Source organism: Balaenoptera ricei, chromosome 20, assembly GCF_028023285.1.
Source record: "Balaenoptera ricei isolate mBalRic1 chromosome 20, mBalRic1.hap2, whole genome shotgun sequence".
In the NCBI taxonomy this organism is placed as follows: domain Eukaryota; kingdom Metazoa; phylum Chordata; class Mammalia; order Artiodactyla; family Balaenopteridae; genus Balaenoptera; species Balaenoptera ricei.
In genome coordinates, this window is record NC_082658.1 from 21,386,173 (window position 1) to 21,412,953 (window position 26,781).

At 52.5% G+C, this 26,781-nt stretch overlaps 3 protein-coding genes across 4 annotated transcripts; all 3 read left to right on the plus strand.

Annotated features, from left to right (window-relative positions):
* The first annotated feature begins 28 nt into the window (after positions 1–28).
* On the plus strand, positions 29–5,603 carry AOC2 (amine oxidase copper containing 2). Of its 2 annotated transcripts, XM_059907273.1 has the most exons (4): positions 29–2,041; positions 4,005–4,290; positions 4,522–4,651; positions 4,993–5,603. In XM_059907273.1, the coding sequence occupies exons 1-4, from the start codon at positions 454–456 to the stop codon at positions 5,257–5,259; spliced, it is 2,271 nt and encodes a 756-aa protein (XP_059763256.1). In that variant the 5' UTR covers positions 29–453; the 3' UTR covers positions 5,260–5,603. The 2 variants fall into 2 exon arrangements, with proteins under 2 accessions (XP_059763256.1, XP_059763257.1); XM_059907274.1 differs by lacking the exon at positions 4,993–5,603 and having other exon boundaries at positions 4,405–4,614.
* A 617-nt stretch (positions 5,604–6,220) lies between these two features.
* Positions 6,221–12,848, plus strand: AOC3 (amine oxidase copper containing 3). Its single transcript, XM_059907272.1, has 4 exons — positions 6,221–7,937; positions 9,445–9,730; positions 10,150–10,279; positions 11,015–12,848. The coding sequence occupies exons 1-4, from the start codon at positions 6,338–6,340 to the stop codon at positions 11,288–11,290; spliced, it is 2,292 nt and encodes a 763-aa protein (XP_059763255.1). The 5' UTR covers positions 6,221–6,337; the 3' UTR covers positions 11,291–12,848.
* Positions 12,849–18,819: 5,971 nt separating this feature from the next.
* Positions 18,820–26,577, plus strand: LOC132355084 (primary amine oxidase, lung isozyme-like). The gene is given in 6 exon segments (XM_059907276.1): positions 18,820–19,252; positions 19,255–19,866; positions 19,869–20,414; positions 24,613–24,898; positions 25,930–26,059; positions 26,302–26,577. Coding segments are annotated over 6 exon segments (2,283 nt in total).
* The last annotated feature ends 204 nt before the right edge of the window (positions 26,578–26,781 follow it).

Consider the following 26,781-nt stretch of genomic DNA (forward strand, 5'->3'; position numbering starts at 1 on the left):
AAATACTTGTGGGGGGGGGGGGGGAGTGCCTGCCAGGAGGTAGGAAAGCGGACAGTTAGAGTGGTTGCATATAGTACATGGGGTTTGATTGGGTGTCTGAGATTTGCATTCTTCCTCAGACCCATTCTGGGTGGAAGGTAGAGTTTAGTGTATATACAAATGCCCTCTAATCTGGTCTAAATGATGGAGATTGGTAGTGGGTACTGACCGTGCTGCCGGGAGGAGTTCAGGGATGGGGAGAGGCTATGCACGTGGAAGTGGTACCTTGAGCCAAACCACAGAACAGAAAATTGGAGCAGAATTATATAAATCAAGGTCAGAAATTTCCCGTCCAGCCCACAGGGTGGAGTTTTCACTGTTCCGATCCATCCTACTGAATATAAACCCTGACTTGATGTCAGTAACTTGAAGGAGCAGCTGGTGGGACTCTCATTTCGGCTTTCAGCGTTCACCATGAATCTCAAGGTAGTCCTCGTGTTCCTGGCACTGTCCCTCATTACCGTCTTTGCCCTGGCCTATGTCTTGCTGACCAGCCAAGGTAGCTCCAGCCAGCCTCCCCGCTGCCCCTCTGTATCCTACAGTGCCCAGCCCTGGACACACCCTGGCCAGAGCCAGCTGTTTGCAGACCTGAGCCGAGAAGAGCTGACGGCTGTGATGAGCTTTCTGACCCAGAAGCTGGGGCCAGGCCTGGTGGATGCAGCTCAGGCCCACCCCTTCGACAACTGCGTCTTCTCAGTGGAGCTGCAGCTGCCCCCCAAGGCTGCAGCCCTGGCCTACCTGGACAGGGGGAGCCCCCCGCCTGCCCGGGAAGCACTGGCCATCGTTTTCTTTGGTGGACAACCCCAGCCCAATGTGACTGAGCTGGTAGTGGGGCCGCTGCCGCACCCCTCCTACCTGCGGGATGTGACTGTGGAGCGTCACGGGGGCCCCCTGCCCTATCACCGACGCCCCGTGCTGGGAACTGAGTCTGCCCAGATGTGGAAGCATTTGAAAGAGATGGAGCTCCCCAAGGCACCAGTCTTCCTGGCTTCTGTCTTCAACTACAGTGGCTCCACTTTGGCAGCTCTGCACGCCACCCCTCGTGGCTTGCGCTCAGGGGACCGTGCTACCTGGATAGCCCTCTACCATAACATCTCAGGTGTTGGGATTTTCCTTCACCCTGTGGGGCTCGAGCTACTGCTGGACCACAGGGCCCTGGACCCTGCCCGCTGGGCTGTCCAGCAGGTCTTCTACCTTGGGCGCTACTATGCAGACTTGGGTCAGTTGGAATGGGAGTTTAAGGCTGGCCAGCTGGAAGTGGTTAGAGTTCCTCTACCCCTGCCAGTTGGGGCCTCATCGCTGCGATCGCGGGTCTCCCCAGGTCCTCTTCCCCCTCTTCAGTTCTCACCTCAGGGCTCCCGGTACAGTGTGCAAGGGAACCTAGTGGCGTCCTCCCTTTGGACGTTTACCTTTGGCCATGGGGTGTTCAGTGGCATGAGGATTTTTGATGTTCGGTTCAAGGGTGAGCGAGTGGCCTACGAAGTCAGTGTCCAGGAGTGTGTGTCTATCTATGGTGCCGATTCACCCAAGACAATGATGACCCGATACCTGGATAGCAGCTATGGACTTGGCCTTCACAGCCGGGGCTTGGTGCGGGGAGTGGACTGCCCCTATCAGTCTACCATGGTGGACATCCACGTGTTAGTGGGCAAAGGGGCAGTCCAGCTGCTCCCGGGGGCTGTGTGTGTGTTTGAGGAGGCCCAGGGACTACCCCTCCGCAGGCACCACAATCACCTTCAGAGTCATTTCTATGGTGGTTTGGCTGGCTCGGCCCTTGTAGTCAGGTCTGTGTCCTCTGTAGGCAACTATGACTACATTTGGGACTTTGTATTGCACCCAAATGGGGCGCTTGAAGGGCGGGTCCATGCCACGGGCTACATCAACACAGCTTTCCTGAGCGGGGGCGAGGAGAGCCTCCTCTTTGGGAACCGCGTTGGGGAGCGAGTGCTGGGGGCGGTGCACACGCATGCCTTCCACTTCAAGCTGGACCTGGATGTGGCAGGTGAGTGCCCAGGGAATGAGGATTGAGAGTTGGGGTGGGCCAGAAGGAAGGGAGACCCGCACATCAAGCCAGAAGAGGCAAGGGTGGCATTCCAGCACCACAATTTATTGTGGTAACAACAGGGACTGATCTGAGTGTATTCAACTGCAGTCAGCCTAAATACTGGGCTTACTGGGTATTTGGCAAAAGGTAGAGAGGGCTCCCCCGCCCAGCCCCTCTGACCCGCTGCAATTGTGAAACCAAACGTAATGGCTGCGCTGTACTAGCTGGCTGCCTTAGCCTGTCTGTGGGTGGTGAACTTGCCTGGCCTGTCTGAGGCTGGACACGGCTGGAGTCGGGGCTCTGAGTTCTTCCTAATTCTGAGAGTCAGTGGAGGTGGGGAAAGCAGGGGCCTGAACAGAGATAGGGAGTAGTCTGTCTAAAGAGCTTCTCAGAGTGGAGGTGGTCCTGGGGCCTGAGAAAAGGAGGTGCTAGCTGGGGGCTGCTCCACAGGATTTCAGACAACTGAGGATACAAGACAGGGGCCCCATCCGCCTCCTGGGGAGGACCATCCCATTCCTGCCAGCACATATCATCACAGTGGGCTCTGGTGACATGGCAGGCATGCAATAGGCTTGCTGCAAGTGTAGAAAGGGATTTCTCAAGTAGGGCTCTAAGCACAAAGGGGACTTAAAGCTCCTGACAGATTTTTGTCCAGGACAGAAAATAATTAACTTATCAAGTTAGACTATTAGGCCCAGAAAGAAAATTAGGAATCCATCAGACCCTCTCCATTTTACAGTTACGGAAACTAAGGAGGGTGGGGGGAGATGGGTCAGGAAGTGGCTGCCCAAGTATAATGCACTGTAACTCAGCATATTTCTTGTGAAACATTTCCATATTCTCTTGAGTATAAAGATGGCATGTGTGTGCCTCTGTGTGTGTGCGCTGTGCGGGTGGAGGGGAGAGAGCTAAGAAAACAGCATGATTGAAATGCTATTTTAAATCATGCATTTTAACTAGGTTATTCTTTGACATATTTGGAATATGACTATTTTCTGATTTGAAGTTTTCTTTCCAGCATTTTGGCATTGAAGAGCCTTGTCTTAGGACATAAAATCAAATAGCATTTATTGGACCAGCGTGCAGCACAGGCTGGTGCTGTGGGCCAGAGAGTCTGTGTCAGGCCCCTGCACACAGGACAACCGGCAGGGGCACTGGCTTCAGGAGAGTTCCCTGTGTGCCAGCACATTCATATGAGTCATGCCAAAAGGAACTAACAGTCCGAACCTGCAGAAAGAGTATAAGTGTTCCAGGGATCTCCCAGACAATTTAAAGATATAAATCTACTTCCTTTGTAAAAAAGACAAAGTGGTACCTGCCATATTGAGAAAAAAATCAAAGTCTCAGAGCCAGGAGGAGGATGCAGGGCACCACGGAAGGGGATTGGGTTTTTCCAGCCGGCTTCTCCAAGACAAATATCCCTTTCATAGTTAGAAGAATGTTATTAGCCACCTGTGTGTGCTTTTCCATTTATAGAGCTCAGCCACAGAACAGCTTTTCTTATGCACATTGTAGCTATTCACCAAGTGAGAAATCAGAGAAGCAAATAATTGGTCCAAAGTCTATTGGGTAGACCAGTGCCAATAGAACTTTCTGCAATGATGGAATGTTGTATGTCTGCCTTGTCCAATATGTTAGCCACTAGCCACGTGCAGCTATTGAGCACTTGGAATGTAGCTAGTGTGACTGAGGGACTGAATTTTTAAATTGAAAGAGTCACTTGTGACCGGTGGTAACTGTTGGACAGGGCAGGTTCAAAGAAGGCGGGCTAGCCTTCAAGTCCAGACCCGGCTCCCAGCGCAGAGTGCTCTCTGATGAGCTCTGCTGCCCTTAGGCAGGCCAGTGCAGGGGGCATCACGGAGAAAACAAGGGACCTGTCTCACCTGCTGTGGAACTCCTCTCCCTCCCCTCACCCTGGCAGGGCTGAAAAACTGGGTGGTAGCTGAAGACGTGGTGTTTAAACCTGTGGCAGCCCCTTGGAGTCCGGAGCACCAACTGCAGCGCCCACAGCTGACTCGGCAGGTCCTGGGAAGGGAGGACCTGACAGCTTTTTTCTTGGGGAACCCCCTTCCCCGCTACCTTTACTTGGCTAGCAACCAGACTAATTCCTGGGGTCACCAGCGCGGGTACCGAATCCAGATCCACAGCCCTCTTGGCATACACATGCCCCTGGACAGCGACATGGAGAGGGCCATCAGCTGGGGGAGGTGAGGAGGGCCCCGGGCACTGGGTGGTAGGGAAGGACTGGTCCCCTCCCCATCCCAGCTCTTGAAGACCCCAACTCACTAACCTCGATCATTCACCCCTGGACCTCTTCTCAGATCCAAGTAGATATGGGACGGGAATGGTCTCACACAGAATCTGATCCAAAGGACTTCTGGGCTGGTAAAGGCCCTTGACGTTTTCTGACACCACCTTCCTACAACATTCCTGGTCAGATACCAGCTTGTGGTGACCCGGAGGAAGGAGGAGGAGTCACAGAGCAGCAGCATCTATTACCAGAATGACATCTGGACACCCACTACGGCCTTTGCTGACTTCATCAACAATGAGACCCTCTTAGGAGAGGTTGGTAGCCCTAGGGGCAGAGGAAAGGAGCTCCCCTAAGCCTGGTATCTTGGCTGCCCGGCCCCTGGCTGTAGGATGGAGGGAATGGTAGGTTTCCAGTTCTTCGATTAGGGGCCAGGGAGTTCCCTGATGACCAGCATGGGTCATCCCTCCTGGGGGTGAGATTAGCCCTGGGACCACCCTACAGCTTCTCACGTGGATTACCACGCCTGTTATTTGGGCCTGTGGCTGGGCAGAGGTGGAAGCAGGGCTGAGACTGGAGATTGGGGATTGTGGCTGAGGGGGGGGGGGGGTTCTCTGGGTCTCGCCTCCAAAGTCTCCAGCTCTTCCTCTTCCTGCAGGACCTGGTGGCTTGGGTTACAGCCAGCTTCCTGCACATCCCCCACGCTGAGGATGTCCCCAACACAGTGACTCTGGGGAACAGAGTTGGCTTCTTGCTCCGACCCTATAACTTCTTTGATGAGGACCCCTCCATCTTCTCCCCTGGCAGCGTCTACTTTGAGAAGGGCCAGGATGCTGGGCTCTGCAGTGTCAATCATGTGGCCTGCATCCCCCACCTGGCGGCCTGTGTGCCGGACCTGCCCCCTTTCTCTTACCAAGACTTGTAGCGCTGAGTGTGTGGTGGGACATGGGTTGGGCAGAGAGGGGGTGCCGAGACATGTACCTTCCTCTCTGTTCCCACTTTCTGCTCCCCTGACACTCGACCCTTGGGAAACCACCTCCTACCACATAAACCCCCATATATCCTTTGGTTAATTCTTATTTCCAGTTCATTTTTTAAAAATGATGAATTTATACAAATGGCGTTGTTATTAAAATACTCAAGCAAAAACACCACAAATTCTACCACTCAGAAACAGCTAACATTCACATTTGGTGAATGTTATACCAGACATTTCTTTAATGCATGTGCATTGAAATGGAAGAATAGATAGAATTTTGTAAAAACTGATGGTGTGTGTAATTTATAATAAAAAGTATTACAAGACTTTTACTTGAATTTCTTCTCTTTGACTTTTGAAGTATCTAGAATCCCCCAGATAATATTAAGGACGCTGGCCAAGGAAATTAGCCATGGAGGAGAGGGGGCAAGGGGGACAGACCTGGCCAAGAAATGCTGCTTGGGAAGCTGAAGGGCTGGGGGTGGGGTTTCCTTGGAAGGAGGACAATAGTTCCAAGTTGCAGGAAAGGGAACATCTGGCCCTGAGAAATGGGCGCTGGGGAAAGAAGTGGGGTGGAGGGGAAAGAAGTGGGGCGGAGGGGAAAGAGGGGCTGCCTCCTCCCCAGCGTTTCTGCGCATGTCAGTGCATGTCTGTGCTCAGGCCGGTCAGCTGCATTAGTTTGAAATCCCCACCACCCCTTCCTCCTACCCCAGCTCTCCCCTGTTCCAACCCTGACCCAGAGAGCAGAATATGAGTTGGAGCCTGGAACACAAAGCCATGTAAGGTCTGTGGAAATCACTGCTGCCCTGCCTTAGGCCCGCCTCCCAACCCCAGCCCGCTCCGCCCCCCTCCCCAGCCTTCCCATGCTCTTCCCATCCTCAGTCTCCATTGCGTCGGAATACTGAGAACCTCAGCCAGAGTCTAGGAGCCACCAGTACAGGGAGCAAAAGAGACCCTCTTCTGCTGGCCTGAGAATACAAGTCTCCACTTTGGTTCAATCCTCTGTCTCTATGTTCATGGGACAATGAACCAGAAGACCACCCTGGTGCTCCTCGCTCTGGCTGTCATCACCATCTTTGCCCTGGTGTGTGTCTTACTAGCTGGCAGGGGAGGAGATGGTGGTGAACACAGCCTGCCTCCCCTCTGCCCCTCCGTATCACCAAGTGCCCAGCCCTGGACACACCTTGGCCAGAGCCAGCTGTTTGCAGACCTGAGCCGAGAAGAGCTGACGGCTGTGATGGGCTTTCTGACCCAGAAGCTGGGGCCAGGCCTGGTGGATGCAGCTCAAGCCAGACCCTCAGACAACTGCATCTTCTCGGTAGAGCTGGAGCTGCCCCCCAAGGCTGCAGCCCTGGCCCACCTGGACAGGGGGAGCCCCCCGCCTGCCCGGGAGGCACTGGCCATCGTCTTCTTTGGTGGACAAGCCCAGCCCAATGTGACTGAGCTGCTGGTGGGGCCGCTGCCGCACCCCTCCTACCTGCGGGATGTGACTGTGGAGCGTCACGGGGGCTCCCTGCCCTATCACCGACGCCCCGTGCTCATGCGAGAGTACCTGGACATAGACCAGATGATCTTCAACAGAGAGCTGCCCCAGGCTGCTGGTCTCCTCCACCACTGCTGCTTCTACAAGCACCAAGGAGGGAACCTGGTGACCATGACCACAGTCCCCCGTGGCTTGCAATCAGGGGACAGGGCCACCTGGTTTGGCCTCTACTACAACATCTCAGGGGCTGGGTTCTTCCTGCACCCCATAGGCTTGGAGCTTCTGGTAGACCACAAGGCTCTGGACCCTGCTCGCTGGACCATCCAGAAGGTGTTCTTTCAAGGCCGCTACTATGAGAGTCTGGCCCATCTGGAGGAGCAGTTTGAGGCCGGCCTGGTGAACGTGGTGGTGATCCCAGACAACGGCACAGGTGGGTCCTGGTCCCTGAAGTCCCAGGCGCCTCCGGGTCCGGCTCCCCCTCTGCAGTTCCATCCCCAGGGCCCCCGCTTCAGTGTCCAGGGGAGTCAAGTGGCCTCCTCACTGTGGACTTTCTCTTTTGGCCTCGGAGCTTTCAGTGGCCCAAGGATCTTTGACATCCGATTCCAGGGAGAACGGCTGGCTTACGAGATCAGCCTCCAGGAGGCCTTGGCTGTCTATGGTGGAAATTCCCCAGCAGCAATGCTGACCCACTATATGGACGGCAGCTTTGGCATGGGCAAGTACTCCACGCCCCTGACCCGTGGGGTGGACTGCCCCTATCTGGCCACCTACGTGGACTGGCACGTCCTTTTGGAGTCCCAAGCCCCCAAGACACTACATGATGCCTTTTGTGTGTTTGAGCAGAACCAGGGCCTGCCCCTGAGGCGACACCACTCAGATTTTCATTCCCACTATTTTGGGGGCCTTGTGGAGACAGTGCTGGTCTTCAGATCTGTGTCGACCTTGCTCAACTATGACTACGTGTGGGATATGGTCTTCCACCCCAATGGGGCCATCGAAGTCAAATTCCATGCCACAGGCTACATCAGCTCAGCGTTCCTCTTTGGTGCTGCCCGAAGATATGGAAACCAGGTTGGGAAGCACACGCTGGGCACGGTCCACACCCACAGTGCCCACTTCAAGGTGGATCTGGACGTGGGAGGTAAGACATCCTGGCGGAGGCCAGGATCCCGGATAGGGGGCTGAAGGGTTGCCTCTATTTGCTTTGGGGTTGATGGAAGTTTTCCAGGAAAGGAAGATCTGAGTATATGTTTTGGAGTTTCATGCTTCCTCTTTTGCTGGTTGGGAGAGAGTTAGCTGCTGAATTTTACTGAGATCGTAGCTCATTGGCTGGGTGCAGAGCTGCCACCCACCCTCCACATGACCTCATCAGAAAATCTTGGGAAACAGCTAAGCTCAGAGAAGAAGCAGGATCCAGGCTAAGGGTCCCCTTTGCCCTCTTCCCTCCCTGGCACTTATATGGGTCCCACTTCAGTGAGGCAGCCATTTGCTTTTCAGCTTATCTGTGTCTAGCCTGCAGTGTAGGTATTGGGGAGGATCTGTTTGCATTCTGCAGAGTCCCTGGCACCTGCAGGCCAATCGTGGAACGCCCCCGGGGTATACATTTCCCTGGGAGGTGGACCTTTCTCCTCCCTGAGTTTCCATCTCTGGGCACAATACATTTAAGTGTGAGGGGTAGAGTGGATACTGTGGAATATTCCAGATAGTTCCTGCAGTTGGTGGTCACAGAGAGCCAAGGGTTACATGATGCCTCGGAGTCCTGGTCATTTCACTGTCGTTCCCCACATTGAGTTCATCACCAGACTTTTTTCTGCCTCTGAAATATCTCCAACCCCTCGCTTGGCCCCGCTGCCGGTCCCCTGTGGGCGCCAGCCCTCTCTTTGCTGCTTCGACTCTTCTTCCTCTCAGATCCATGGTTCACCCTGCGCTCAGAGGGACCTAGCAGCCCATGCCAGCCTGCTCCCTTACACGCTTCCCACTTTCCCCATCACCTATAGGATCCTGTCCACAGAAGGACCTACAAGGCCCTTCCCTTCAGAGGACAGCTACTGCCTGCCTTTCCCATTCTTCCCTGTGCTGCTTAAGCCACACACCTGCCCATGTCACACCACATGTGACAGTCACGCTTCTTTGCTTTTGCTCCTGTTTTGCCCCTGCTTAGAACGCCCTGCCGTGGTCTCTCTGCTGGTGACATCCCCTAAGGCCGGGCTGAAAAGTGGCCCAGGAAGGCCTCTCTTCTTGCCTGGACCTGTGTTCCTCTACCCTTCAATCTTGAATGTGCTCCTCTCACACTACAGTCCCTTCAGGGCTTGGCCTCTCTGGGGCTTCTGTGAGAGCAGGAGGGTAAGGACGTTGTCTCATTCATCAGTGTGTCCCCAGCGCTGAGCACAGGCCTCTCCACTAATGAGTGTGAAAGGATGAAGGAATGAAATCCTTGAAGAAATATTTCACAGGTCAACAGGTTTGGCTGAAAGATTGGGACATCTTGGGGAGAGGGGAGAGAAGCAGGGGGCACACTCAGTCTGGCTTTCTCTTTGGCCCCCACTCTGAAGCCAGATAGGGAACAGAGTCCAGAGGGGGCAGAGCAGCTGCATGACCAGTCCTCCCTTTTCCCCCTTCCCCCCACCATCTCCGCTTCACCCTGGCAGGACTGGAGAACTGGGTCTGGGCTGAGGACATGGCTTTTGTCCCTACGGCGGTACCCTGGAGCCCCAAGCACCAGATACAGAGGCTGCAGGTGACCCGGAAGCTGCTGGAGACGGAGGAGCAGGCCGCCTTCCCCCTGGGAGGTCCCTCCCCTCGCTACCTGTACCTGGCCAGCAATCACAGCAACAAGTGGGGGCACCCGAGGGGCTACCGCATCCAGACAGTCAGCTTTGCTGGGGAGCCCCTGCCCCAGAACAGCTCCATGGAGAGAGCTGTCAGCTGGGCGAGGTGGGTGATGGGGTGCGGTATGCATGTGGGGCCGGGGAGGGGATGAGAGTGGGAAGGGAGTGTTGGGAGGGGCAATTGGGAACTCAGTTCAAACTGTACACGAGGTGAGTGAGTGAGGTAAGAGCTCAAAAAGGATTTCCTGGTTATCCAAAGGCCCACAGTGGATACATGGTCCCCTTGGAAGGCTAAAGCCCAGGTGGGAAAAGTCTTTTCTGTTTGGGGGGGGGGGGCATGTTGTGAAATGGCAAGGGATGAACAGGAGGACATGGAATGATGTTGGGCCACCCACCAGGGTGGCGTCAGAGTGACTGTGTGAATGAGATGGGAATGCTGAGGTCCATGGGCTCAGCTCCCTTCCATGATGATCAGGCAGCAGGATGGGCTTAGTGACCATGGAGGCCTGACCAGAGCATCTCTAGGTACCAGCTGGCTGTGACCCAGCGGAAGGAGGCAGAGCCCCGCAGCAGCAGCATCTTCCATCAGAATGACCCCTGGGCCCCCACCGTGGACTTCGCTGACTTCATCAACAATGAGACCATAGCTGGAGAGGTCAGCTGGCTGTGGGAGGCAGAGGGAGGGGTTCGGGGACACAGAGATGAGCCCCACCTTCTCTCGGGGAGGTCCCTGAAAACCATCTCCTCAAGGACAGAGCTGACTCCTGCCTTCTGTGCTTTTGTGGATCTGATCATTACCTGCTGAGGGAATCTTCCCAAGCTGGAAGTTCATTTGCAGACAGTGGCTGAGGCTCCAGCCTATCCTCAAGACTCTACAGCTCTCTAAGTCTCAGCGTCGTGGACTGAGTCCTTTAAGGGCCCCAGGACTCAGGAGGGCTGGAAGTGACAGGGAAGACCACATGTCTTATATCTAAAGCTTCTCTGTTGCTGGCTTGACCATTAAAGCATTAATTTCCAAGTTAATTTCTGCCTCCCAAACCCTGATCTTCCCTCCTCATCCTCCTTCTGTCAGAGTTTGGGAGCTCTCGTTGAGTCAGGGGAAAGGAGCTGAAGTTGCCCGTGGGTGTCATCATTCCTCTGGGGGTGTGTAGGCTGATGGTGATGTCATGGGGAATGTCAGAGATGGAGGGTGCAGGTTGGGATGGGGGGCAGGTGTTGCTCCGAATATGAAATTGACCATTTATGCGTTGATTTCTGGACTAGTAGGAAAAATGTTTAAAGACTTAAAATCCTCTCGAGCAAAGGTGGGCTGCCAAAGTGAATCCTGGGAGAGGCGGACGTGTCCTTAGCAAAGCCAGACCTCATGATCCTCTTTCTTCGCCCCCATTAGGACTTGGTGGCCTGGGTGACAGCCGGTTTCCTGCACATCCCCCATGCAGAGGACATTCCCAACACAGTGACTGTGGGGAACAGCGTGGGCTTCTTCCTCCGACCCTACAACTTCTTTGACCAGGACCCCTCCTTTGATTCTGCTGACTCCGTCTACTTCCGGGAGGACCAGGATGCTGGGACCTGTGAGGTCAACCGCCTGGCTTGCCTCCCCGAGGCTGCGGCCTGTGCCCCCCACCTCCCTGCCTTCTCCCACGCGGGCTTCTCCCACAACTAGGTGGATGGGAAATGTGGTTGGGACCCCAGTGCCAGGGAGTGTGGGGAGGGGAGGGGATGGGCACTGGGCAGGGCAGCCTATGTCTTCTCCCTCCTCACATCCCGGGGGTCCTCTTTCTCCCATCGTCCTCCCTTCCCTCCCCCTCCCTTCTGGGAGCATCCTGAGTCTGTGATGCCTGACACCGGGGGCTCTCAGCTCTGTTGACCCCAGACCTACTAAGTTCCTCTTGCAGAGAGGAAAGGAATGGCCAGCCAGGAGCTTGGAGTCATGGTTAAACTTTCCAGAAGACTCCTGTTTTTGGTGTTTTTTGTTTTGTTTCCTCTTATTTTTGCTTTCTGGGTTTCCCAAATCTTCTTAGCCACCCCAGGTTTCTCTTGAGACTCCTCAGTCCTCACTTGGGAGGTGAGGATGGGGGCTCTGCTATGGGGATAACCGCCAGGAGGCCCTGGGGCAGGGTTCCTGCCAGGCCCGTGAATCTAGGAATCAAGCTGGAAGGGGCTCTTTGGCCCATGTTTCCACTCATCCTAGTCCTCCTTCTTTCTTTCTCCCCTCTTACCTAGCCTCCTCCTGTTCCTACCTGTTCTTATGAAATCCTGGGATTTCCCTCCCAGTCCTGAGGGGATGTTACTCAGCCCTCATTTCTCACCTCTGGTCTCCTCTCCTGGTTCTAGACCTCTGGAAGTCTCAAAATGCAAGGGACATCTAGTTTGAGAGGACAATCCCCGTCTGTGTCCCTGTGTCTGGGAGCTGCCCCTACCCCCCGTCCTGGGGCACAATGTGTTTCCCCACAGTTCTTTCTGCCCATTTGTGTAGGCCTGTCTTGCATTCTCTGGCAGAGGATGGTCATGGAGACAGCAGCAGCTCAAGTTAGCACTTTAGATGCCTTTGCGGGCACAGTGGTAATGAGGAGTGGGCATTTTGTGCCAAGTCTGTGCGTGACCAGTGCCCTCTGTGCTCTGCAGTAGCCAATATGGGAAGCTGGGTGGGCACCAAGGATGAGAAGCAGGAAGACCAGGGACTCCAGTCATAGGGCCAGGGGTTCAATCACGTGTGAGCATGCAAATGAGCCAAGGCCTGGGGGTGGAGCCTCCCCGGCAGGTTGTCCCTGTGGAGGGGGGGGTGGGAGCAGTCTGGATTGGGGGTCCCTCTACAAATAGCCAGGGATGGGAAGCAGCAGAACTGTCGTCCCTAGAAGACTGATTAAATAAATTCTGATGCAGCCTTACAAAGCAATACTACACAGCTGTAAAACTAATTATATCTCTTTATAGGGAATAATCTTCCAATGAACAAGGAAAGGCACAGAAATGTGTATAGGGCACTTCCATTTGTGTTTTACAGGGAAGGATCATATAAATACACATTTTCATATCTTATAGATGCATATTCGGAAGACACGGGTAACACTGGTTGCCTCTGTGGAGGGGAACCAGGAAGTTGAGACAGAGGAAGGAGGAGACTTAGTACTATATACCCTTTTGTACATTTGAATTTTGAACCATGTGACTGTATTACCTATTCATTTATTATTATTCAAATAATAAATGGGCCCAAACAACACCTGACTTCTTTTTTTAAACTGACTTGTCTTTTAGGAAGGGGTTGGGATAGGGGGGAAGGGTAGAGTGAGTTAAGAGATAGCCCCAGGGACTCAATTTTCTCAAGTATTTGAGACCCAGAGAAATGGGTGTGGCCTCTGGTAACTGCTTTGCCTCCTCTTGCCTGTACATCTCCAAGAAAATGTTAAACCTCAGTCAATGTCTCTTTTGCTCTCTTTCACTCCCTCTCCCTGTCTCTCTCTCTCTCTTAGAAGTGGGGGCAATGAGAAGCACTGGGGAGGGGTGACTTCTGCCTGCTGGAAGCCCAGGCCAGGCTAGGAGGTGAAATGCAGGAAACAGATTTCGGACGCTGCTCAGCTTCTGACCAGAGGGAAATCATATCCAGGGAGCACAGACAACACAGAAGCTTCTGCTACCTTCTGTCCTGCCCCAAGCCCAGGTTCACTTCTGAGTCAGTAGAACAGCGGAGAGAGACGAGTTAGTGAGCTGGAGAGAAACTAGGTTCCAAAGAACAGGGAGAAAGACTTCAGTCAGGAGGGAGGGCCAGTGATGGCTGGATGAATTTATAACACAGGCTGGGGTGGAAGCCAGGGTGACAGAGGACAGAGAGAGATTGAGGACAAGGAGAGACTGAAGACTGAGACCGAGGAGAAAAAGGCGTGTTGTGGCCACCGTGGCTCTGATACCGAGTTTATGCTTCTACTTTCTCTGACCTGAGTAATTTCATTTCTCCATGACATGCTTATGATTTTGTCTCCACCTCCTTCTGGCTCCTGTTTATGGTCAGTTGCACAACAGTCAGTGTTGGAGGGAAAAGGAATAAAGGAATACTGGTGTCCACCCCTCATCCCATCCTGTTTTTATAACATGACACTCATCGCCTTGAAACCCATCTCCAGACCAAGAGTGTGAGTGTTTGCAAGCGGTGAGTGTGCGTGTGAGTGTGTGTGAATGCTCGCTCACAAGCTTTGATCTGAAAAAGGGACTGTGGTGTGTCTCTCAGTCACATCATGGAGATGACAACCCTCCATGGAGATGACAACCCTGGCCCAGGCGTCAGTGGACATGTAGATCGTGAGCTCATCAGCCCAGCTGGGGTCAGGAGGGCTGCAAGGTGGACCTCCAGCCCCCTACCCCACCTGCTCTCTTCCTAAACCCCTGAGGCTGGCTGGATTGTTAGCCTCAGACTTCTGGTCAAGCCATAGGAGGGAATAGTAACCCAGGACGTCAGGTTCTGAAAGAACTGGTGTCTCCAAGGCCAAGATCTTTAGGACTTGGGCACATTGCCCTAAGCGGAGCTGGACAAGGGGACGCCTGAGGCTTAGGTCAGGGGCATAACTGGGACTTCCAGGACTGTAGACATGGGACGCCCCTGTGAGGAGGGCAAGATGTGCTCGCCTGCCTCTGCTCTCCTCCGGTAGCCCCCGGGAAGGGCTCGCTCTGAGGGTGCAGGAGAAGGATTCCTACATGCATTCAACAAAGATTTCCCCAGTGCCTCTTACATGCCAGGTGCCTTGAAAGGCACTAGGATACGTTATGGAATAAGATGCACAATGTCTACCCTCAGGGACGAGAGGGGCCAGTAAAGGGTCCATTGCATCAGGGAATTTTCCAGGGGAGGTAGGAGGAGGACATAGCAGGGGCTCCTAACCCGGACTTAGGGATTGGGGAAGGCTCCCTGAGGGACCTGATGTCTAAGCTGATCCTGGCAGAGGAGTAGAAGTTGGCCGAGGGAGAAGGAAGAGAGCGGAGATAAGGTTCCAGGAAGAGGGAACAGCATGTTCAGAGGCCAGGAGGTGACAAAGTGGCCCCATCCAAGTACCCAAGTTCATTGACATGTGTGTGGGCTGTGAGCAGAGCCTGGAGGGCCAAGCAGGGGGCAGAGGAGGCAGGGCCTTGCAAGCCACAGTTACCGTAAGGAAAATGGGGAGCCATGGAAGGATTCTAAGCAAGGGAGTGACAGGGTCAGTGTTACCTTTGAGGACATTGCCTCTGGCCCAGATACAAAGAATAGAGTTGACAGAAGGCTTAGGCGCAGGGAGATGGGTCAGGGGTAAGAAATGATGGTGGCCTGAATTCTGGGTGAGGCTGGGGGAGGACTCCTGTGAGAATGTGGCCCAAGGAGGCCCTGTTTGCAGAGTGCCCGGATCAGAACCCCATCCTGGATGACCCCCTCCCACCTCCCAACTACTGCTGAGATCACAGGGAAAGTAAGAAAGGATGCCTGGTCACTGACTCTGGTCCTTGCCTCTGTGCAGCCCCTGACCTCCTGAACGGAGGAACATTGCTATTTCTTTTTTTTTTGGCCTGCGGGATTTAGTTCCCCTGCAGCAGAAGCGCGGAATCTTAACCACTGGACCGCCAGGGAAGTCCCCTGTATGTCATTCTTCTGAGGAAAGTCTCCCACCATCCCAAGTCACCCAGTGCAACCTTTGTGTCCTTGTGTCACCTACGAGGCTGTGCCCTTTCTCACTCATCCACCCAATCAGACACCGAGTCCTGTCAACTCCACCCGCCACATCGCTCAGACCCCTCCCTTCCTCTCTGTCCTCGAGGTCACTGGCCTCATCCTGGCCCTTTGTTTCCTGTCCAGTGTCCTCCCCCCTGTCTGTCCCACACCCGAGCCCCACTGCACACTGGAGCCAGAGCCATGTCCCCAGAATGCAGGTCAGAGTGCAGTGACCTGGGTGTCTGGGATGGTCCCGCTGGCCTCACAGGGCCTCTGGGGCAGCAGCCCGACTCAGGCACCACATCCTGGGGCCCAGTCCTCAGCCTGTGGGCTGGGGGGTGCGCTCCGGCTCCCAGGGATAAACGCATCTTCAGCACATTCACAGAGGCAGGGGCCAAGTTGGTCCAAATGAAAATAAGACCTAGTGGGGGGAGCAGGACGTGTGGTCCTGTCTCCTGAGTAATTCTCCAAAAGGGACACATTTTCAACACGTTTTTAGGGTGTTTGACATGATGATTGTGAAGCCTAGGATGAAAAGATATCAGAGGAAGCGATGTGACAGTGAGACACTTAGGGAAGGTGGGCAGAGGGGACACCTTCTTCTGTACCAGTTCCCCCAGCAGGCAAGGCAAAGGCTCTCCCTCCCACTCCCTGATCATTACCCACCTCCCATAGGAGAGCCTGGGGATGCCCCACCAGAGTGGACATTCTTATGCCGCTTTTTTTTTTTTTTTTTTTAAATTATTATTATTATTATTTTTAAATTTTATTTATTTATTTATTTATTTATTTATAGCTGTGTTGGGTCTTCGTTTCTGTGCGAGGGCTTTCTCTAGTTGTGGCAAGTGGGGGCCACTCCTCATCGCGGTGCGCGGGCCTCTCACTGTCGCGGCCTCTCTTGTTGCGGAGCACAGGCTCCAGACGCGCAGGCTCAGTAGCCGTGGCTCACGGGCCTAGTTGCTCCGCGGCATGTGGGATCTTCCCAGACCAGGGCACGAACCCGTGTCCCCTGCATTGGCAGGCAGATTCTCAACCACTGCGCCACCAGGGAAGCCCCAGAGTGGACATTCTTGACCTGTGCTTGGTAGCACGGGTCGGGACATAAAACATTAGCCGTTCTCTTAAAGGTGTGTTCTTAGCTGGGAGGTAAGACCAGCACTTATGAGAGGGCCCAGAATGAAGTTCCCAGGCTGGAAATGCCTGCCTTGTGGCCAGGGCTGGGTTTGACCCTAGATTCTGCTCCCCCTTATTATAAAGTCCACATGGCCCATTTCAAATTGAGACAGGCTGGGACCTGGGACCCTTTACCGGAGTACTTGCACTTGCACCTGGATAAATGCTTCCTGGAGCTACAGAACACAAAGATACTACAAGGGACTAAAAATACCTGCATGCGTGGGCAATCGGGGCAATTATGAACCATAAGATACAAAAAAGCCACAAACCAACTGCCACTTCTGAGGTGCCGGGAGCAAAAGCAGGGTACTGGGCATGACCCCTGCACACAGCACCACCAAGGGGGTGGGCAAAACACCTCAGCCACCCCTTGGACCCGACCCACCGATCTGCCCCCAACGTCACCCTCACCCTCACCCTCAACCCACATAAGGAACCAACCCAACCTCCACAGAGAGCAAACAAGGGAACTTGTGTTTGTTTGTTTTTAATTAATTAATTTATTTATTTTTGGCTGCATTGGGTCTTCGTTGCTGCGCGCGGGTTTTCTCTAGTTGCGGCCAGCAGGGTCTACTCTTCGTTGCGGTGCGTGGGCTTCTCATGGCGGTAGCTTCTCTGGTTGCGGAGTATGGGCTCTAGGAGCGTGGGCTCAGTAGTTGTGGCGCACGGGCTTAGTTGCTCTGAGGCATGTGGGATCTTCCTGGACCAGGGCTCAAACCCGTGTCCCCTGCATTGGCAGGCGGATTCTCAACCACTGCGCCACCATGGAAGTCCTGGGAACTTGTGTTTTGTTCTTACTCCTTCCTGCTGCAGCATGAGTCCCAGTAAAGCCTTGCCTGAATTCCTCCTCTGGCTTCTTATCAATTCTATTGATTAAAGAGTCCAAGGACACAGGTCAGTAATAAAATGACCCCTTATGTGGAATTCCCATATCAAAATAGAGCTGGTTGCATAACCAGATGATATTTGGAGAATCTGACCTTTCTGGTGTTGATTTCCCTGGCTTCACATGTTCTGAGATTTCTCACTGTCTTCCCGCAATTACTACTTTGCTTAGACACACACCTCACAAGGCTTCCTGACCTGACCTCTTCTGCCTGCCCCACTCCCGTCCCCACCTCACACCCCATAAGCTGGCCTTGGCCGTTCCCTGCCCAGGCCCAGGCTGTTTCAACTTTCTGTACCTTTGCACCTTCTGTTCCCTTCGGCTGGAATGCCCTGTCCAGTCTCCTGCAGGCACACGCACTCTGTCTACAAGGTCGGTCCAACATGGCTTCCTGGGGAAGTGCTCTTGGACATGTCCAGGTTGCAAAGGATTCTCCTCCAAGCTCACGAGGGATGCATGTCCTCTCTCCGGATCCCTCAGTCTCTCCTAGCTCCCCTCAGGACCTGGTTGCACAGAGGATGGCAGTCTCCCACACATCACCTGCCCAAGAATGGAGGCAACTTTGCTCTCTGCCTCTGCAATATTTTGGAGGCGGGTTTCCCGGAAATGAGGGTTGTGGGCAGCTAGGTTATGTTCACAGCCAGTTTCCGGGCACCCTGACCTCTGCCGTGCTCCATCAGTCCTGCTCAAGTGGGGAGGGATCTCTGTTACACTGAAGCTCCCCACCCCCTCCAACTTTGGACTGGCTCCACCCCCCCATGCTCCCCTCCAGTGATTTAGGGTGCTCAGGGCCTCCAAGATGTTGACCTGGCTCAGCCCTTCAGCCCCCCAGCTCCTCCCAGGTGCTTTATGTTCTCAGCATGACTCTCCAGTCTCCTGTGGGTGCCAGTAGGATTCTGGTTGATGGGGGAGCCGTAGACTGTGATGAGGGCTTCGTCAGCTAGAGGACGGAAGGAGGGAATCCGGCTGGAGGGGTGTGCACAGGTGAGTTTTGCTTGCAGCCTTGTAGCCAGGAGAAAGGCTGCATCTGGAGAGTGGAGGAAGAGCCCAAGGACAGTCCCTTTCTGTCCCTGTCACTTCTTCCGATTGCCTCTCTCCAGCTGTATCTCCCAAACTGATCCCTCCCCCACTTCGTTCCCCAACCTTGAACCTGTGTGTTTGTTTTGGAAAAGGAGGACAGAGGCTTACATGGGCCACTTAAAGTCCACGTTCCTACATCAGCCCCACCTCCCGAGCCTGGCCTGACCCCTGATTCCCCCAACCTCCACCCCCTGCCAACCTTCTGCCCTTGGCTGCTTGTCTTGAATGTACCCATCGTGCCATTGCCCAGAAGCCCCACCCAGAGCCAGGAACCTCCAGAGACTGAAAGGGGCATTCTGCACCCAGGTCCTGTCTATCTGTCTGTCTTTCTATCTTGCATTCCGATTCAAGAGCCTGGAGGCAGCCAGGAGCTTTAGCTATGGCTGTCTTTATTCTTTTGTCCCTGTGGAGTGTTCTGGTGATGGGCATGGGTGAAGGTGGTGCTGGGAGTGAGGAAGGAGTTGGGAAGGAGTGTCATCCTGGCCTGCCTCCCTTCTGCCCCTCCGGATCTCCCAGTGCCCAGCCCTGGACACAGCCTGGCCAAAGCCAGCTGTTTGCAGACCTGAGCCGAGAAGAGCTGACGGCTGTGATGGGCTTTCTGACCCAGGAGCTGGGGCCAGGCCTGGTGGATGCAGCTCAGGCCAGACCCTCAGACAACTGCATCTTCTCGGTAGAGCTGGAGCTGCCCCCCAAGGCTGCAGCCCTGGCCCACCTGGACAGGGCGAGCCCCCTGCCTGCCTGGGAGGCACTGGTCATCGTCTTCTTTGGTGGACAAGCCCAGCTCAATGTGACTGAGCTGCTGGTGGGGCCCTGCTGCACCCCTCCTACCTGCGAGATGTGACTGTGGAGCGTCACGGGGGCTCCCTGCCCTATCACCGACGCCCCGTGCTCATGCGAGAGTACCTGGACATAGACCAGATGATCTTCAACAGAGAGCTGCCCCAGGCTGCTGGTCTCCTCCACCACTGCTGCTTCTACAAGCACCAAGGAGGGAACCTGGTGACCATGACCACAGTCCCCCGTGGCTTGCAATCAGGGGACAGGGCCACCTGGTTTGGCCTCTACTACAACATCTCAGGGGCTGGGTTCTTCCTGCACCCCATAGGCTTGGAGCTTCTGGTAGACCACAAGGCTCTGGACCCTGCTCGCTGGACCATCCAGAAGGTGTTCTTTCAAGGCCGCTACTATGAGAGTCTGGCCCATCTGGAGGAGCAGTTTGAGGCCGGCCTGGTGAACGTGGTGGTGATCGCAGACAACGGCACAGGTGGGTCCTGGTCCCTGAAGTCCCAGGTGCCTCCGGGTCCGGCTCCCCCTCTGCAGTTCCATCCCCAGGGCCCCCGCTTCAGTGCCCAGGGGAGTCGAGTGGCCTCCTCACTGTGGACTTTCTCCTTTGGCCTCGGAGCTTTCAGTGGCCCAGGGATCTTTGACATCGCTTCCAAGGGGAGAGAGTCGCCTATGAAGTCAGTGTCCAGGAGGCCTTGGCTGTCCATGGTGGAAATTCCCCAGCAGCAATGCTGACCCACTATATGGACGGCAGCTTTGGCATGGGCAAGTACTCCACGCCCCTGACCCGTGGGGTGGACTACCCCTATCTGGCCACCTACGTGGACTGGCACGTCCTTTTGGAGTCCCAAGCCCCCAAGACACTACATGATGCCTTTTGTGTGTTTGAGCAGAACCAGGGCCTGCCCCTGAGGCGACACCACTCAGATTTTCATTCCCACTATTTTGGGGGCCTTGTGGAGACAGTGCTGGTCTTCAGATCTGTGTCGACCTTGCTCAACTATGACTACGTGTGGGATATGGTCTTGCACCCCAGTGGAGCCATAGAAGTCAAATTCCATGCCACAGGCTACATCAGCTCAGCGTTCCTCTTTGGTGCTGCCCGAAGATACGGAAACCAGGTTGGGAAGCACACGCTGGGCACGGTCCACACCCACAGTGCCCACTACAAGGTGGATCTGGACGCGGGAGGTAAGACATCCTGGCGGAGGCCAGGATTCCAGTAGAGGGGGCTGAAGTCTCCATGTCTAGATTTAAAAATTGTCATTGAAACATTAAAAATGTAAAAGTATAAGAAGTAAATGTGAAAGTCATCAAATTCGTCAGAGATTTTCACCCTTAGATGGTTATTCTCTCATGTTTAAAAAAAGTCTTTCCTTTTTTAAAATCGTGCATCTGCAATCTAGAATATATTACAGTGTATACTATGTATATATGATATACTGATATACATATTTAGAATTTTACCACCAAATTTCAATCATAATGTACATATATTTTGTCACTTCTAATTTCTCACATAACAACATATTACACTCACTCAAACAACAAATATTTACCGAATGCATATTTGTGCCAAGCACTGCACTAAAACAATGTAACAAAAGAAACAACATCCCTGCTCTCAGTAGGCTTAGGTTGTGATGGAGGAGTGGAGAGAACGTGGAGGGCTCCTGGAAAACGTGAGAGAAACATTTTGTTTTTATTGAAGTTTACTTGACTTAACAATGTTGTGTTAATTTCTGCTGTACAGCAAAGTGATTCAGTTATTCATATATATATTCTTTTTCATATTCTTTTCCATTATGATTTTTTTAAATTAATTAATTAATTAATTTTGGGGGGCTGCTTTGGGTCTTCGTTGCTGTGTGCGGGCTTTCTCTAGTTGTTGCGAGCTGGGGCCACTCTTTGTTGCAGTGCGCAGGCTTCTCATTGCGGTGGCTTCTCTTGTTGCTGAGCACGGGCTCTAGGTACACGGGCTTCAGTAGTTGGAGCACGTGGGCTCTGCTGCACAGGCTCAGTAGTTGTGGCGCACGGGCTTTGTTGCTCCGCGGCCTGTGGGATCTTCCCGGACCAGGGCTTGAACTCTTGTCCCCTGCATTGGCAGGCGGATTCTTAACCACTGCGCCACCAGGGAAGTCCTCCATTAAGATTTATCACAGGATTTTGAATACAGTTCCCTGTGCTATCCAGTAGGACCTTGTTGTTTATCCATTCTATATATAATAGTTTGCATCTGCTAACCTCAAACTCCCAATCCATCCCTCCCCCCGGCAACGACAAGTCTGTTCTCTATATCTGTAAGTCTGTTTCTGTTTCATAGATATGTTCATTTGTGTTGCACTTTAGATTCCACATATAAGTGATATCATATGGTATTTACCTTTCTCTTTCTGACTCACTTCACTTAGTATGATAATCACTAGGTCCATCCATGTTGCTGTAAATGGCATTATTTCATTCTTTTTTATGGCTGAGTAGTATTCCATGTGTGTGTATGTATATGTACATATATATATATGTATGTATGTGTATATCGCATCTTCTTAATCTAATCATCTGTTGATGGACACTTAGGTTGCTTCCAGGTTTTGGCTATTGTAAATAGTACCGCTCTGAACACAGGGATGCATGTATCTTTTTGAATTACGGTTTTGTCCGGCTATACGCCCAGGAGTGGAATTTCTGGAACATATGGCAACTCTATTTTTAGTTTTTTAAGGAACCTCCATACTGTTTTCCACAGTGGCTGCACCAATTTACATTCCCACCAACAATGTAAAAGGGTTCCCTTTTCTCCACACCTGAGAGAAACATTTTTATGCTTAACCTCTCTGTATTTCAGTTTACTCAAGTGTAAAAATGGTGTAACAGTGCATTCCTCATAGGACTGTTGTGAGAATTAATGATGGCTATTTAAAAACATTTTTTTCTTTTGAAATAACTTTAGACTTACAGAAAAGTTGCAGACATTATATAGAGTTCTCATATACCCGTCACAAGCTCCCCCTAATGTTAACATCTTGCATAACCACAGGACAATCACAACCAGGAAATTAACATTGTTACAATACTATAAACTACAGACTTTATGAGAATTTCATCAGTTCTTTACTGATTTCCTTTCTCTGTTCCGGGATCTAAACCAGCAACCCACATTGCACTTAGATGTCCTATCTCCTTATGGTCTCCTCCAATCTGGCAGGTCTTTAGGTTTTCCTTGTCTTCCAGGAACTGACACTTTAGAAGATACTAGTCAATCATTTTGTAGCATGTCTTTCAATTTGGGTTTCTCTGATATTTTCTCATGATTGGGTTGAGCTTGTGTTTTTGTTTCTGTGAAGGTTTTTTTGGTAAGAAAACCATAGAAATGACTTTATACCCTTCTCAGAGCATCATATCAAGGGGTATTTGATGTCCATATGTCTTATTACCAGTGATATTGGCCTCAAGCACTTGGTAAGGTGGTGTTTTCCAGCTTCCTCCATTGCAAAAGTTACTGTTTTTCCATTTTCAGTTAAGAAATATTGGGGGGAAATTTTTGATGCTATGCAAATATACTATTTCTTTTCATCTCAAACTCTTTCTTCTCAAACTCTTGCCCACGAATTTTAGCATCTAGTGGTGGATTTTTCCTGCAACAATTATTATTGCTGTGTCATTTACATTTTTTCTCTTATTCTTTATACATTTATGAATTGGAATTCTCCGTTAAGAAAGTGTTATCCCTCCTTTTTACTTTATTTATGTATGTAATTATTTATTCATAACTGTATGGACTCATAGATATTTTATTCTAAGGGTTATAACCCCACACTATCATTTATTTTGTTCCTTAAATTGTTTCAGCTTTGGCCATTGGAAGAGCCTTCAGGTTGGTTCCTGTGTCTTGCTGACATGCCTCCATCCTTTTTTGAGCACTTCTTTTCTTTCTGGCACCGCAAGATGTTCCAGTTCCATCTTGTATTTTCCCTGCTCCAGCCCTGAAATCAACCACTTCTCCAAGAATCTCTGGTTCCTTTTATTGGAGAATAGTATTTAGAAACCAAGATCTGGGTACCAGGTGTGCTCATTATTACTGGGATGTCATTGCTTTTAGGCTCTCTCATCGGACTTAGCTAGAAAATACATGTATGTATTCTAACTGACGCACACATCTCTCTTTATCTCTACATCTAAGCTATGGCAACTCTTAAAGCACTTGGAGCGGTGCCTGACACACACAGAGAAGTATTAGCTATTATTATTATTATTATCCACATGAGCCTGCTTGTGTGGATGTACTGGAAAGGGAACTCTTGGCCTTTAATTGTCATCTACAAGTAGAAACTGTGGAGTGTGGCCTAGGAGCAGTAATTCACAAAGGGAAACTGAGGGTTTGCTTAATCAGTCTCTGCTCTCTTTGATCTTTGGAAGGTATGGAGGGAGCTTCTGGCATGTTTTGGTTTACTGCTCTTTGGTCTCAGATCACTTAAGTTGAGTCCTAATATGGAACCTAGTTGGACTCCAATAAAATCATTCAAAACTCCAAATATTCAGGCAACAGACTGTGTCTTTGGCCTTGCCCCTTATTCCTTGCCAATCCCCAAGCAATAGAAAACACCGCTAAGCTCCAGCAGTGTTGGGCTTGGGGTCTGACTATCCTTCCCTCTGACCTGCATGTCTGCTGTCCATGTGTGATGGAGCCCCTTTGTGTTGGTTTCCTCTGGGTACTGATGTGTAGGCAGTGTAGAGCCAGACTGAGACCTGGGTCCCCGGCACTGCCATGAAACTAACCACATGCCCTTGGTGACAAACCGGGGCACGTTATTTAAATTCTCTAAGCCTCAGTTGTCCCATCTGTAAAATGGGGACAATTATAGTTCCTCCTTCATCAGGTTGTTGTGCAAGTAAAGCATCAATCCATGTAAAGCCCTCAACACACTGCCTGTGCAGAGCTCCTCCAAGTTCAACAAATATGAGCTACTGCTGTGATTATTTTCATGAGAAGGCAGTTCTAGTGATGCCAGAGGGCTTCAGATATGAGGTGCAGACCCTTGCCTCAGGTCAGAAAGAACCTGGCCCTGCACGTTGCCTGCTAGACTGCTCCAACCTCAGGTAAACCACCCTCCCTTCAGCTCCTCAGAGGGGGAAGGTCAGTGGAAGCCCAGTCACAAAGCATCTGGGATTATTACCAGAGATGACATCAAGAAGAAAGATCTTCTCCAAATCTCTGGATCAGGAACATCTTGGGGAGAGGGGAGGGAAGAGGGGGCACACTCAGTCTGGCTTTCTCTTTGGCCCCCACTCTGAAGCCAGGTGGGAACAGAGTCCAGAGGGGGCAGAGCAGCTGCATGACCAGTCCTCCCTTTTCCCCCTTCCCCCCACCATCTCCGCTTCACCCTGGCAGGACTGGAGAACTGGGTCTGGGCTGAGGACATGGCTTTTGTCCCTACGGCGGTACCCTGGAGCCCCAAGCACCAGATACAGAGGCTGCAGGTGACCCGGAAGCTGCTGGAGACGGAGGAGCAGGCCGCCTTCCCCCTGGGAGGTCCCTCCCCTCGCTACCTGTACCTGGCCAGCAATCACAGCAACAAGTGGGGGCACCCGAGGGGCTACCGCATCCAGACAGTCAGCTTTGCTGGGGAGCCCCTGCCCCAGAACAGCTCCATGGAGAGAGCCGTCAGCTGGGCGAGGTGGGTGATGGGGTGTCAGAGAGGCACTGGGGGAGGCGGACTGTATCAAAGGCTCCATGTTGCTGGGAACCCAGGTTCCCCCACCTCCCATGGGTGTGTGTACATATACACACTCACGATCACACATTCACACACACATTCCTGCAGCCACAATCTTAGGCCGCTCAAAATGAAGCCTCCGGGCTTCCTTGGTGGCGCAGTGGTTGAGAGTCTGCCTGCCGATGCAGGGGACACGGGTTCGAGCCCTGGTCTGGGAGGATCCCACATGCCGCGGAGCAACTAGGCCCGTGAGCCACAACTACTGAGCCTGCGCGTCTGGAGCCTGTGCTCCGCAACAAGAGAGGCCACGATAGTGAGAGGCCCGCGCACCGCGATGAAGAGTGGCCCCCACTTGCCGCAACTGGAGAAAGCCCTCGCACAGAAACGAAGACCCAACACAGTCAAAAAAATAAAATAAATAAATAAATAATTAATTAAAAAAAAAAAAAATGAAGCCTCCTGCGTGGATGAATGAATGGAAAGATACATGCTGAATCAAATATGACAAAATGCTCCAGGTAGAATCTAGGATGTGGGTATGTGGGTGTTCACTAGACTATTCTTTTAACTTTTCTGTATGTTTAAAATGTTCACAATCAAGGTTGGAGGGGAAAACAAAGAGAGGAGCACAGATCTGAGGGAATATTCCCTAAAATGCAGGCACATGAGATACTGAAATTCACCTAAGATGGCAATCAGGCCATGTCTGTGCATATGCATCTAGGCCCAGACTCCCATCTGCATGGATGCGTGAGCGACAATCCCACCTGAAGTCTGAACAATGGGCCGGTAGATGTTTGAGATACGGGATATTGAGCAAATGCGGGAACTTTGTGAGAGAGAGAGAGAGAGGGAAGTGGACAGAGAACGATACAGAGGCTGGACAACGTAAGACCTTTATGCTCCTTTCCCCTTTGTGTCCTCTCTTCAGTGCAGCTTCAGGCAGCAGGATGAGTCGATGACCTTGTGGGTCTAATCCAAATCCCCTGCAGGTGCCAGCTGGCTGTGACCCAGCGGAAGGAGGAGGAACCCAGAAGCATCAGCATCTATAACTTGAATGACCCCTGGACCCCCACCCTGGACTTCACTGACTTCATCAGCAATGAGACTATTGCTGGGCAGGTGAGTTGAGAGGGAGGAGGTGGGCACGAGGGGGGAGGCAGGGGGAGCAAGGATGAGCCTCTCACTCTCTCCCAGGCCAGATTCCTCTAGGGGTCTTTAGAGCCCACTAAGGAAGAAAGCGCTATGATTTCACATTTTTCCTGGGCTGCTGAACTCAGTCCTCCCATACAAGGCCACTGGGGGAGGCAGACGTGTCCTTAGCAAAGCCAGACCTCATGATCCTCTTTCTTCGCCCCCATTAGGACTTGGTGGCCTGGGTGACAGCCGGTTTCCTGCACATGCCCCATGCAGAGGACATTCCCAACACAGTGACTGTGGAGAACGGCATGGGCTTCTTCCTCCGACCCTACAACTTCTTTGACCAGGACCCCTCCATCGATTCTGCTGACTCCGTCTACTTCCGGGAGGACCAGGATGCTGGGACCTGTGAAGTCAACCGCCTGGCTTGCCTCCCCCAGGCTGCGGCCTGTGCCGCCCACCTTCCTGCCTTCTCCCACGCGGGCTTCTCCCACAGCTAGGTGGTTCCTGGGATGGGGAATGTGGCTGGGACCCCAGGGCCAGGGAGTGTGGGGAGGGGAGGGGATGGGCACTGGATGGGGCAGTCCTCCCTTCCCTCCCCCTCCCTGCTGGGAGCATCCTGAGTCTGTGATGCCTGACACAGGGGGTTCTCAGCTTTGTTGACCCCAAACCTCCTGGGTTCCTGTCACAGAGAAGAGAGGAAT